Source organism: Enhydra lutris, unplaced genomic scaffold, assembly GCF_002288905.1.
Source record: "Enhydra lutris kenyoni isolate GAN:26980312 unplaced genomic scaffold, ASM228890v2 scaffoldscaffold5, whole genome shotgun sequence".
NCBI classification, from domain to species: Eukaryota; Metazoa; Chordata; class Mammalia; order Carnivora; family Mustelidae; genus Enhydra; species Enhydra lutris.
Genome location: NW_019154089.1, coordinates 42,150,179 through 42,164,398, shown reverse-complemented (window position 1 = coordinate 42,164,398; position 14,220 = coordinate 42,150,179). Strand labels below are relative to the sequence as shown.

Below are 14,220 nucleotides of genomic sequence, written 5' to 3'. Positions count from 1 at the left end.
CCCAGAGCTTTGCTTAAAGCTGCTTTCAGTGTCTACTTGATGAAACTGAAGTCACTTTACCCTGAAGCTTTTTGGTGGAGATGGGGCCGGAAGGTAACGGTATTCAAGCTTAAGCCCTCTGGGTGGTATTCACTGGGAGTCAGTCTTAGCTTTTACCTTTGGAGTGATCAGCATTATAGCCGATTTCAGATAAAGAAACAGACCTCCCTTATGTATATTAATTATGCAAAACAATCGATAAAAATGTTGTTTTCTTCCAGTAAATGCGTGTGTGTGCTGGGGTAAGAGTGTACTTGACTCTTAACCATACATATGGATACACCTACAGTAGATGGCATTGAAAAAAAATAAGATACATCTTCAGAAATTTGTGCTACTCTTGTATAGCTTTATTTCTAAAATTACATTGTAAATGATACCATAAAATTATACTTGTGTTAAGAAAATGTATGTAAGTATATTGATAATTTTAGGTGGACCCCTAAAAACCCATTTCCTATCAAAAGTAAGCATTAAGGACACTTAGAAAATAATGTTGAAGTGTTAACATAGAAAGTTTCCCATGAGAGTTTCACGTAAAAAAGAATTTCACGTATTCTGTAAAAGAAAGTATCTTACTGTCTTCTGTATAATTAAGCCTGATACAGTACAGTAGTTTAGTGGTGTACCCCCTCAGTAGCTGTCTCATATGTCCTTGGAGGAATAATTCTCATTGTAAAATAAGATGGAAATAATCTAAATGAGGAGATGGGAGCATTTGACAGTAAGTAGTAGTGGAAACGAGCTTTTGTGATCATTTAAAAATGCCAGTCATTTTTACTAGAAGATCAAAAATTAAGAATGCTGTTGGGTTAGCTTAGACAAGGCTTGTGGTAATAATGGCAGAAAGTATATTATAATAAAGAAACTCTAAAATCTTGATGTCCGATTCAGTGATTTAATTCATATTACCGGTGACCTTCGATCACACACTTGTATTCACTGTTTCAAAAAGTCAAAGGCTGTAATTCATCTGTTCTCTGAGTTAAAAAGTTATTTTCTTCTTTTACTTTGCTTTTTTGTAGCCAAATGGTGCCAAATGCATTCCAATACGAGACCGCGGCTTCCTAGTGCAGGTAAGATCCAAGCAAGCCATCCATTGCAGAAATATGTGAGCTTTTAAAGGGTTTTCAAATTATCTATGAACTTGACTTAATTATTTCTCTTTATTATTTTTTTTCAGACAATTGAGTTTGCTGAACAGCGGATCCCTGTATTGAATGAATACTGTGTGGTTTGTGATGAGCCACATGTGTTTCAAAATGGCCCTATGCTTAGGGTAAGTTCTCATTGATAGAATTTCAGTGTTGATATAGGATATAAAAGGGTTAAGATATAAAAATAAAGAAGTATATAACTTGATTTACAGTGCATACTGTCTAATGAGCAAATTATTCAATACACACAGTGGTGTAATTTTGGCAAATGAATCACTGTTTGTGAAGGAATCTGTGGAAGACAAGTTGTTTCATATTAGGAAATACTTCCTAGCGTATTTCTTATATGTGCATATCTATCATCTCTCTTTCCTTTCATCTATTTATATCTGTATTAATATCAATAGATGTAGATGTAGGTGGATAGAAAGATAAATGTAGCTATAGATGTATATATTTAAACTTATGAACAGTGTTTCTTCAAAACCACACAATTTAAGATGCTTACCAGCAGAGAAAAGAGTAGAAGTCGGAAGAGTTACACAATAGCACACAGAGAATCTGAATTTTAACGATTTCCAAAAAATGCCAGCTCACTGACACTTTTGGGGCATTACTGAGGGAGTATAGAAAGAAGAATCAATGTGTATATGTTCCCACAAAAAATAAATCTTTCCATTTATTTAGATATGTAGTTTGGGAGGAATGACCCGATTTCAAGTTTTTCTATAATTTTAAAATTGAGATAAAATTCATATAACATATGATTCACTCTTTTTAATGTATACAATTCAGTAGTTTTTAGTTTATTCACAGTGTTGTGGAACCATTACCACTGTCTAATTCCAGAACATTTGCATTACCCAGAAATGAAATCCATAACTGTTAGTGGTCATTTCCAATCTTTTCCTCCCCTCATTCTCTGGCAACCATTAATCTATTTTTTGTTTCTATGAATTTGCCTATCCTGGACATTTCATATAAATGGAAGCATACATTATGTGGCCTTTTGCTTTTGGCTTCTCACTTAATGTTTTCAAGGTTCATCCAGGTAGCATGTATCAGTCTGTATTTCTTTCTTTCTTTTTTTGCGGGGGGAGGTATAATAATATTACATTACATGGATATATGACACACATTTTCCATTCATCATTTAATGGAATTGCTGGTACATATGCTAACTTTAAGTGTTTGAGAAACTACCAAACTCTTTTTGACAGTGGCTGTACCACTTTATTTTCCCCACAAGCAGTGGATGATGGTTCTAGTTTCTCCACATCTTCTTCAACACTTGTGATACTTCTTTATATATAGTCTGAGTGTGTGTGAAGTGGTATGTCATTGTGGCTCAGATTTGCACTTCCCAAATGATTAGTGATTTTGAGCATTTTATCGTGTGCTTATTGGCCACTTGTGCATCTACTTTGGATAAATGTCTGTTTATATTCGTTGCTTGTTTTTAACTGGATTATTTCTCTTTTGTTGTTTAGTTGTTAGAGTTCTTTATATATGTATGTGTGTGTGTGTATATATTCTGAATACTAAATTTTATTAGATGTGTGATTTGCAGATATTCTCCTATTTTGTGGTTTTTCTTTTTAACCTCTTGGTAGCATCCTGTGACACACAAAAGTTTTAAATTTTAATGGAGCCCATATTTATCAGTTGATCTGTTGCCTAATCCAAGGTCACAAAGATTCACACCTATATTTTCTTTTATGTTTTATAATTTCTGTCTTACAATTAAGTCATTGATCCTTTTTGAGTTAATTTTTGTGTATGGTGTAAGGTTGGGTTCTAAATTAATTCTTTTGTATGTAGCTATTCAGTTGCCTCAGCACTGTTAGTTGAAAAGAGCTTTCTCCATTGGATGATCATGGCACCCTTGTTGAAAATCATTTGACTGTAGATGTATTGGTTTATTTGGACTCTTAATTTTATTCCACTGACCTGTATGTGTATCCTTCCATCCGTGCTACACTGTCTTGATTACTGCACCTCTGCAGTAAGTTTGGGAAGCAAGAAGTGTGTGTCCTCCAACTTCATTTTCCTTTTATAAGATAGTTTTCACTGTTCGGGCTCCCTTGCATTTCTATATGAATCTTAAAGTCAGCTTGTTCATTTCTGCCAAAAAAAAAAAAAAAAAAAGAAAAGAAAGAAATAAAAGGTAGGGAATTTTATAGGTTTGCATTGGATCCATAGGCCAGTTTGGGAAATATTGCTGTCTTAACAATTTTAACCCTTTTAATCCATGAACACAAGAAGTTTTTCCATTTATTTGGATCTTTAAAAGTTTCTTTCTACACTATGTTGTAGTTTTCATTATTCAGGTCTTACACATACTTTGATAAATTTATTTTTTAGTTAGTTTATTCTTGTCACTCTAATCAACATTGTACTAGAGGACATAGCCAGGGCAATTAGGTAAGAAAAAATAGTAGAAGGTATTCAGATAAGAAAGGAAAAACTAAAATGATCCTCATTTGCGGATGACGTGAGTGCTGTATGCTAGACCCTGTATGGATAGATATTTTGCATATTGCTTCCTTATTTGATTTTCACAAAACTCTTGTGGTTTATGTGTTTTTTCGCTCATTTGCTCGTGCAAATAGGATTAAGATAGAAAAAGATCAAGCAATTTGTTCAGCATCACCCAGCCAGTATGGGTAGAAGCTGGACTTTGAGCCTATTTCTGCCTGTCTTCAAAACTGCATCATAAATGCTTATTGAAGACTTCCTCAGTATAAGGCACCAAGCTAGATTCTTCTGTACTTTTTAAGAGAAATTTGTCCTGTTCTTGGGGATATATATTTGAAAAGACAAATTATAAAGCCTAGAAAGAGAAAATTTTGTCAGAACTTGTTTGCATTTCAGGATGTATTCTTTAAGAAACATGTAATAACCATTTGTGATCATGATCTTGTGTCAAAGTCTAAGACTTATTTAATTTTACTTGTTTATGGGAAACATATATATAAAAAATTTATCTCACTGCTCGTACACTATTCTTTGTCAGTCAGCTTTTTTTTTCTCAAAGAGATACATACAATGTTACTCTGAAACCCAAATTAACTAAATCAGTGTTTATTTATTAAATATTGGGGCCAGTTTGTTATTTTGATGTGATACATGGAAGCGTGTAGTTACGATGAGAATAAGGAGAATCCTTTGGTCATTTCAGTTTATCCCATCAGAAGGTCCATCTTTATTTTGTTAGTGTTCATCTGTGGATCTTGATCTGTTGCATGATCAGTGGCAATGCGATCTTCACTCCAGAAGGTTATAATAATGTTATTGATGGCACGTGCTTTTTGAGTGCCTTTTATGTGATCATGTGTTCAAAGTGTTTTACATGGATTATTATTTGATTTAGTCCTCTCATGATAACCCTGTGAGATGGGTATTATTATTACCCCTGTTTTACAGATGAGGAGAACAGTAATTTATTTACTATCAACGTGGCTAGTAAGTGATAGAAATGAGACTCAAACCCTGGCAGAATGCACCAAGGCCACAGTTCTTTATCAGGATGCTACTCTTGACTCATGTACTTGAACTGACTACTTTCACATCCTGGATATTTTCTGCACGTGTTGTGGTCCTTGTGGTTCAGTACTGGCAGTTCATTTCTATAGTAAGTGATAGAAGTATCCTGATTGCTATCAGTATTCTCTGTGCCTTGCTTCAATTTTTGTTTTAGTTTAACTGTTTTATTCTGCACCAGAATTTCTTTCTAGAAGTGGAAGTTCTTTTGTAAATAACGATGTTTTCTAAGTAAGTATAGCTAGTTTTCTGCTGGTTTTATGTTGTTGCCATTCAGACTGATATCTAAGAAATCAGAAAACCTACTTGGGTTTCTTAAATAGAAAGATAAGTGACAGCTGAAATTAAATGAGGAAATGGAAGTCAAAGGAAGAGAAGTAAACAAAAAACTGCCTCTTGATTGTCTTAACCAGATATTTAACCTAAATCCGGCATACTCATTTTTTTCTGTATCTCTCTTATATTTACATCATAATATGTTTTACTGTAATTTTAATAGAAATGTATAAAATTCGTGCACATAAAATTTCTTATGGAGTATTAATCACTAAACTGACTCATTGACCATTTATTCAGCACAGATGACACATTACAAACTATAATAACTCCTAGAGATGTAAAGAGGAGACATTATATCCCAGTGAGTGATTAAATAAGTCAGATAAAACTCAGGGTTCCAGAGAATTCTATATCTAATATTCATTATGTTTGTTAGATCTCTTTTATTCAAAATTCAAAGTGTGTCTTACGTTTTTTCTCTTTTGTCTAAGCATGATTATTTATTGAATGACATAAGTTGCCCTTTACTGCTATTTCCCAGAAGTCTTAACATTTTGGTCACTACTTGTACTCTTCTGTCACTTTACTCAGAGGTCTGGGTAAGCGTGCCATACTTTCTGAAACATGGGTACCTACCATGCTTACTGATTTAGAAATACCACAATGATTCACTTATCTCTTTGTTCACAAAGGTTATAAATGTCACTCCCAGGCATGAGGCCTGACATGTAAAACTTTGCAAATGCATAAAACTCACATTAACATCACAAGGATTGTTTTATAGTGTCCTGGATTTCCCATGTGGCAGTGCAGTTCGGATTATGATCAGAAAACCAAACCCAAACCCAGTAGGTGGTTCTCTACATTTTGGAATCAACTAGAGCATTAAGACAGCCAACTGTTGATGCTTTAAAATGTTGATTTTTGTCTTCATCCAGTGTTTTTGGAAGACACAAAAATAAGGATTTATTGCCAGACTCACCACTGTTTTCTAAGCCTCTTCCTTCCTAGTGCCCTTGTCTTTATGTTATACTCACACTGAATACCATGATCAATGCAATTGTTTGTCTTCTTTTTTGAACCCTGCAGAAGGGCTGCTGAACTGGGTTGGAGAAAACCATGCATATGGTTGTAGGGATTAAGATCTCTGTAGTTAGAAATTTATCATTGGTACTTGGCAGTCATTCTGTATGTCCCTGGCTAGTAGACTTTCCCATTTCCCAGATCAACATATGACATGAAAATTATGGACCTCGTTTTCTTCTCCTGTCATGTGAAAATATTCCAGATTGCTTGCTGTGAATAGATTGATCAGGCTTGAGATCCTGGTATCATTCTTCGAGTATAATGCCCAATCCTACTGAGGCAAAATCAGCTGAGACACCTGAGCTGTGGACCTTAGACAAATGTTTGTAACTAAGTTCTTATTTTCAGAATGAAATTAGCAGCGTCCAGTTATAATTTGGTCATAAGCTTAAGGCATAAGCTTAAGGCATTCCCATGATAATTGTTGAAAAACTGAGCATGTAGGTAAACCTGTTGGGTCCGTTATCAAAGGAACGAGACTGAGACAAAGTTACGCAAAGCCTTATTCTATGCCAAGCACTAGAAGTTAGACTGACCGGCCAGGGAAACAAGGCTGAGACAAAGGGAAAGTTATGTAAAGCTTTATTCTATGACAAGCATTAGAAGTCAGACTGACTGGCCAGGGCCGCCTCCGAAGAGAGCGACGCCCCTTGGTCTTACAGGCTAGTTTTTATAGGGCACAATCACAGGCATCTACATATATGGCTTTGGCTGATTGGATGTCTCCTACCTGTGTGTTTTAGTAACGGTTACCTGGAACTGATACTAGGAACCGTTGAGGCATTTATTAAACAACAAAATGGCCTTGTTTTAGGTGTGTGTTTTAGTAACAGTTACCTGGAACTGTTATCAATAACTGTTGAGGCATTTATTAAACAACAAAATGTCTACCTAGGCAACATGGAGTCATTATGGCTAAGTAGGCCCAGGCAGGCCCTAGGGGGTTAACATGTTTTAACATGGAGTCGACCCCAACAAACCTTGATATGTCCCATTTTACTTCTTAAGAATAAAACAGGTAGGTCTTCCTGTATTTAAGTCTGACTTGAATGTTTGAAGAATGGATGGAAAAGCACACCTTGTTGCCTCCTCAACTCTTCTATCCATCCCCCCACCTCATGCCACAGAAGTAAGATTTCCATTTTTGAAATATAGGCTAAATGATAATTATACCAAACACTTTAGTTCAGAAATACGATTTTTTTCAAACCAAGTAGAAATAAATTGGTTTTAAGGCTCAAACAACAACTTAAGTTGAATGAGATAATAGGAAACACTGTGTTGAAGCTTAAATGGGCATGAGCCTATCTTAACTACAAATCTGCCTTGATCTCCATGGGATTCCTGTCTTTCTTTCGGCATGGTGAACTTGCCTCCCCCACCTACCCCCCACCCTGAATGTGTCTCTCTTCCAAACCATGAAAAGAACCTGAAGCATTGACTATAAAATCAGAAATACAAAGAGCTAAATAAAGGCCTGTAGGTTTTGAGTTTTTAGTAGCTATTCTTAATTATTCTTACATGTTTTCAACCCTAGTTTTTTAACTAGGAATTTTATTTACACTGCTTATTTCTTTTTTAACAAGAACAATTTTAACACTAAATTAAGGGTTTTGATAAGCTATGGATATGAAAATAAAAATACTATTTCATAATAAGTTTCAATGAAAATTTTATTGAACACTTACTTTTGTGTATGCATTGGTTTAGAATGAGAAGCATCTGTGGTTATCAGGTTACCTAGTATTTATTGTTAATATTTAAACAGCTCTGTGTACCTCTGGAAGATTTTCTAAGCCCCTTATCTTTTCTTACTTCTTGGTCTTATCAACCTGGTGCACTAGATGTGATTTTTTTATCCCTGTTTTACAGATAGGAGAACTCAGCCTGTGCACATGTGCCCCCATTGGAACAGTCACCACTTTTTGTCTGTTCTGTATATTGGGCTAACATGAAAAATTTTGTTTGAGTGGAAAAAGCATGGCAGAAGAGATTTGAAAACCTCTCACCTACACCGTGCTATATACAAATACATAGATACTCTTGAGTTTTATCATTTCTATTTTTAGTAGGAAGTAATTTGAATTTATTGAAGACACAAACTTTCTAAAACGCAGTTAGGTTCTAAAATATTCTTTAGACTTAACCATTTTTGAAATACATTTTCATTGCTCACATTTTAAATTGTTCTGATTCAACTAAAATTTAAAATGTATTTGTCTTGGCTTTAAAACCTCTAAAATAAATCTTAGGGACATATAAAGTCATCTATGTGTTTAAATGGTGCATAATGAATGTTACATTGCAAAAAAAGAATTATGTATGTGGAATGGCAAGAGGGACTTGTCATGTTTTTACAGTTCAAATTATAGGAACTAATTGCTTGAGGACAATAAAATAACATTAAGAATTGTTAATATTTTAGGAATTGAAACATTGATTGTAAACTCAGAAATGAATTCATAAATGATGTACACATTTGGTTATATTGGGCATATACACTTTGTATTAAATTACGTGCAGTAAGACACATCGTTACACTTACCCAGTAATATTTTTACCCAGTAAAATTTTTTAAATTTTAAATTTTTAAAAATTTTTTACCCAGTAAGAATTTTTAATATTTTCCCCAAAAATGGGGGTGTATGTTTATGTATTTATTTATTTATTTATTAAGTAAGTAATCTCCACACTCAATGTGGGGCTTGAACTCACAACCTCAAGATCAAGAGTTGCATGCTCCACCAACTGAGCCAGCCAGGTGCCCCACCTATGTTCCATTTTTAATTGATGCTAGAGCTTTCTGTGTAAATGGTACAGTCAGAGCAGAATATGTTGGGGGTGGGGGAATAGCTGAGAGTCAGCTAACCCACAATGTAATTACTTATGTTTCATTAGGGAAGAATGATTTGGTTCCTCTCTCTTTTTTTTTTTTTAAAGATTTTATTTATTTATTTGACAGAGATCACAAGTAGGCAGAGAGGCAGGCAGAGAGAGAGAGGGGGAAGCAGGCTCCCTGCTGAGCAGAGAGCCCAATGCAGGGCTCAATCCCAGGACCCCTGGGATCATGACCTGGAGCTGAAGGCAGAGGCTTTAACCCACTGAGCCACCCAGGTGCTCCCTTGGTTCCTCTTTCTTGAATAAAATGTCCTTTCTGTGAGCAATGAGACATCTAATCTTGATTACTTAATATGATTTGAGAACTCTGTTTTAGTGTGCTATCTTATGTTGACATTTTGAACTTCTCAAATAAAATGTGGATAAACATGGGAGCAGGGAAGGTCAAAAGTTTACAAAAACTAGTTAGTAAATGTTTATCTGAAAATTTAACTGATTTATAGCTCTGATACTGTCTTGAACTTTCTAGTAAAAATGAGCAATAGAGGGACACCTGTGTGACTCAGTGGGTTAAGCGTCTACCTTTGGCTCAGACCCTGATCTCCGGGGATTGAGCCCCACATTGGTTTGAGTATTGGGCTCCTTTCTCAGTGGGGAGTCTGCTTCTTCCTCTCCCTCTGCTCCTCCCCACACCTCTTACATTCTCTCTCTCTATTTCTGGCCCTTTCAAATAAATAAATATTTTTTTAAATGAGCAATCGATTGTTATTTTAAAAATTCACTAGTATTTACTTAGTTTGGTGTTAATACAGCATAAATTAATCACCATATTACCTCTATATTTGCTATTTTAAAAAAGGGAAGATAAAATTGTAAGAATATAATGTGTACTTCTAATTTTTTAGTGCAGTAGCAAAAATTGCCCTTTCTCCCCTCAAAGTTTTATATGGTATCTGACTTCCTTCTTCAAACAGTTGCAGGAACCATATATTCCTAAAAGTCAGCCTTATACATTTCAACCAAAAAGATGCAAGAAAGAAGAGAAGTGTTCATAAAGTAATCAAGCCATAGCTTTAGCATTAGGAATGTAGGTTTATAATTTAAAGCGTCTCCCTTCAGCTCGGGTCATGGTCTCTAGGTCCCGGGACCCTCTTCTGGCTCCTGGCTCAGCGGGGAGTTGTCCTTCCCCTCTCCCTCTGCCTCTCTCCCTGCTCATGCTCTCTCTCTCTCTGTATCTCTCTGTGTCAAATGAATAAATAAGATCCTAAAAAAAAAAAAAAAAAGCAATGGGTCAGTTGGCAAGTTCATGTGATGAGAGATTTGAATATTATCAGGTCTGGGAGGGAGATGAAATGGAAATACAGAAGAAAGCTTTGAAATGTTGCTCATTTGTTACCCAAGATTAAAAAAAAAAAAAAAATAGGTCAGGGCGAAATTGGTACAGATTATTTGAAACAAAATCAGGGTGGCACATGAATACCTAGGATTGGTGACAAAGTGTGCGATAGAGATATGTAAAAATAACTACACTGTTTTTCTTCCGTCTTAGACATTTTTCCTACATTAAAATCTTAATATTTTATCCATCCAGTCTAGTGGAGTGTGAGATATTTTATTTCACTTTCACTTCCATTGTTTAAAGCAACAACTTGGTACTGAAAAAGATAGTTTCTATTCTTTTAAAACATTTCCTGGAATCTGTTAATACCATGTACATAGGTACCTACATACATACGTATTTGGATGATCTCAAAGTAAGTGTAATTGATCGCCAAAGTTCAGTTGAAAAAAATGAAACCAACTATTACTTGTATACACTAAATAAGCTTTTTCCTATTATTCCTTTGGGATTGAAGGATTTTATTTAAAAAAAAATGTATGGTTATTAGACAAGAGTAGTATTAAAAAAAAAACCTTCTGTTTCTGTGTCCCCGTTTACTTCCTCAGTGAACATTGTTGGGTGGCTGGTACATGAATAAATTCCTAGGGTCCTTCATGATTTCTATGGTTTATCTTCTCCCCAGATTCTTTTTGTATATACAGGTCCACTATACACCAGTATAATGTTTGGCACTATGGTAAATGGACAATAAATGATTGTTATTATTATTTCAGACCATATTGTGCTCCCAGAAAGTAAACAGAAGAAACAGCCAATGTCCTTGGGGAAAACTGAGGTTGAAACATACATGCATATAGATAAACCCACACAAAAAATAGAAGATTAGAAACTGGTTAAACACTTAAGGAAAAATAAGTCACAGAAATTGAACAGTCTGCTCTAAGTAGGGCCATCTATATATAGCACTGTCTGTATAGCTTGAGTCTGGATGAAGAGTTTTCTCCAGTTAATTTCCTCTCATAGGTAGTTTTACCTGATGTTTCTGAAATGGAATCATTTATCCATTTAAGGTGGATAAAAGAAAGGTATCAATTGATTTTTTTCCTAAAATTCTCTTTGGGGAACGTCACCAGAAGTGTTTGTGATTGGTCATGCTTATGTCTACAAAGCCACCATATGGGTCCATTCCAAACATAAAAGATGGACCGAAAAGGACTGTACTTCCCACTGGTTAAGTGCTCGACCAAGTCGTTCTCAGAAATGAGTGAGCAGAGGAGCAGTGGCACTAACAAAAGCCTTTTGTCTGTTAGGCAGTGGCACCATGGATTGTATCGTGTTAGGCTTCATCAGCTACCTAATGCAATGTAAGTCTGGAGATAAGATAAATCAAACAGACGACACTATATTAGATTTGAAAGATGAGAAGTCTTCCAAAGCAATTGCAGAGTGTATATTTCAGTGCTGTTGACTTCAGGAGGTTATTGAAGTCAAAAGTCTTTGCAACAAAACCAATCTTTCAAGAGCTGGGTAGCGAGTAAGTAGAGTCATGCTTATTTCTTCCAAAGAAAATTACCTAGGAAAAAGTGGAATTCTTTTTTGTATATTTGTTTTACACAGCTGTTAGGTTTAACTTTGTTTTTTTAGTGTATCACCAGCTTAGGTGTCTGCTTTTTTCTTTTCTTTTTTTTTAATACATCTCAGGTACAAAAGTGAATGAAATAGGAGAGATGATTTTTCCATCTGTTGCTAAAAGATTCTAAGTGCAAGTGTCTACAACTATTTGAAATGGATTTCTTATATTTGTTACTCCATATCACTAGATGATTATTTACCAAGTGTTACCCAAATTTAGGAATTTAACTTTTGTTAATTAAGGTCCTGTGATTCCTTTCCTTTTAATATTCTGAAACTTTGCATTTTTTTAAGATACTTAATGGAATGTCATAAAATTACCTTAAGAGTTGGGAAACGGAAAAAAAACAGTATTGTAACTCATTGCCCTTTCTTTTGTAGCCCACTGTGTGTGAGCGAGAGCTGTGTGTGTTTGCTTTTCAAACCCTGGGAGTAATGAATGAAGCTGCTGATGAAATAGCTACCGGAGCTCAGGTAGGAACACACAGTGCTAATTAGTCCTGATTTTGATCTGAAAACTTTATTCTGATCCACTAGTTACCTTCAGTCTGCTCTGCTTTCTTCTTTTGGATACATTTTTGATAGTTTGACGGTAGATTAAAAAGCAGGCTGGCATTTGATTTTTTTTTTTTTTAAGCTTGAAACTGAATCTTGCTATCTGTATCTAGTGAGTGTTTTGTCATTTGGCAATTGCAGAGGGAAGAAATTCAGCCAACTTTCTTGTGTTTGAAAAATAACTATGATTCTGTCATGGCGAAGTTGAAATATTGAAACCCTTGCACATGCATTATGTAAAATTTATTTGTAAAGTTATAGTGCCATAAAATGGAAGCCAATTTATTTTTAAAACGTAGGTGAAAAGATAAAGGGCAGAACATATAAGAAAAAGCATCCAATTTTACAATAGCAGTGTGTATGACATAGGAAGAGAATTATAAAAACAAATGAAGCAACTTGGGAGTAAGAAGCATTCCATGTTTCTGGAAGGAAAAAATAAATTCTAAAGATGCCAGAATTTACTTCATGAATCATGAATTCCAACAAAATTTCAATTGATTTTTAAAAATTTATTTATGCAAACTAACTTCCTCATAAACCTATGAAAATAGATTTACAGATAATATAGGTAAGATAGATTAATAGAAAAATATCAGAGAAAACAAAAAAAATGAGTGTTAATTAATGGAGGCTAGACCAACCATATACAGAAAAATGCAATTCTCTATTTTATAAAAAATGTAGTACTGGAAAGAATAGGATGGCAAATAATCTCCAAAAGAGATATAGTTATAAATATACTTACCATATTTTAAAGGAAGTATCACATCAAATATAAAATTAAAATGTTTTAGTAAGTGAGATGGGAACAAATGACTTCTAACATGGGGGGCAAAACCCCCATGTTTGTAAAAACAAATTTGTAAAAACAAATTCCTAATAGCTGAAAGAAGAGTTTTGTTTAAAAATACTACATACAAACTAGAAGAGAGTAATACTAAGCATGCACAGCGTGGACAGTGTCTCAGGTTTGTGCATTTAAGCAGTGTCAAGAAATCGTAAAAAATACCAACAGATTTGAGTCCATCCATACTTTGTTTTTTACTTGAAAGAATAGTGAATGATAAGAGCTACCTATGAGAAAATTTGTCTTGCCTCAAACATAATTGTATAAAAGCACTTAAACTTGAAAAAAGAAACATGAAGACTGTAACAGATTAATAGAGGAAATGAACACTCAATTCACAAATATAGTTAGTAAAGAAACGTAAGAAAATATTCAGCTTTACTGAAATCAGCACGAAGCTAAATGTGAAGAGAATTACCAATCTGTCACTTAAAAAATTTGCAAGATGGGTGGGGGAAAATGATCATATAACAGACATTCATTCAACAGGTATCAAATGCCTACAATTAACAGGCATTAGTCCAGATGGAAGTACAACAATTACTATGAAATAGTGCAGGCCTTGTGGATTTACATACATCCTATTAACCTAATTGTTTCACTCATTAACTAAATGGAGGTACATCCACTTGAAGAACTATTAAGGAAAACAATTGTGATATAATGAATTATAAATGAATAAGAATACAGGGGGAGGAGTCAAGATGGCGGAGAAGTAGCAGGCTGAGACTACTTCAGGTAGCGGGAGATCAGCTAGATAGCTTATCTAAAGATTGCAAACACCTACAAATCCAACGGGAGATCGAAGAGAAGAAGAACAGCAACTCTAGGAACAGAAAATCAACCACTTTCTGAAAGGTAGGACGGGCAGAGAAGTGAATCCAAAGCGACGGGAAGAT

At 34.8% G+C, this 14,220-nt stretch overlaps 1 protein-coding gene across 2 annotated transcripts in view; it reads left to right on the top strand.

The window, feature by feature from the left end:
- The window catches only part of LOC111140944 (poly(ADP-ribose) polymerase family member 8), a 199,040-nt gene that overhangs the window by 148,470 nt on the left and 36,350 nt on the right, over window positions 1-14,220 (top strand). For both annotated transcript variants that reach the window (XM_022493215.1, XM_022493214.1), the window contains exons 14-16: window positions 1,065-1,115; window positions 1,223-1,318; window positions 12,298-12,390. In XM_022493215.1, the coding sequence (XP_022348923.1) occupies window positions 1,065-1,115; window positions 1,223-1,318; window positions 12,298-12,390 (240 nt within the window). The remainder of the gene's footprint in view (window positions 1-1,064; window positions 1,116-1,222; window positions 1,319-12,297; window positions 12,391-14,220) is intronic.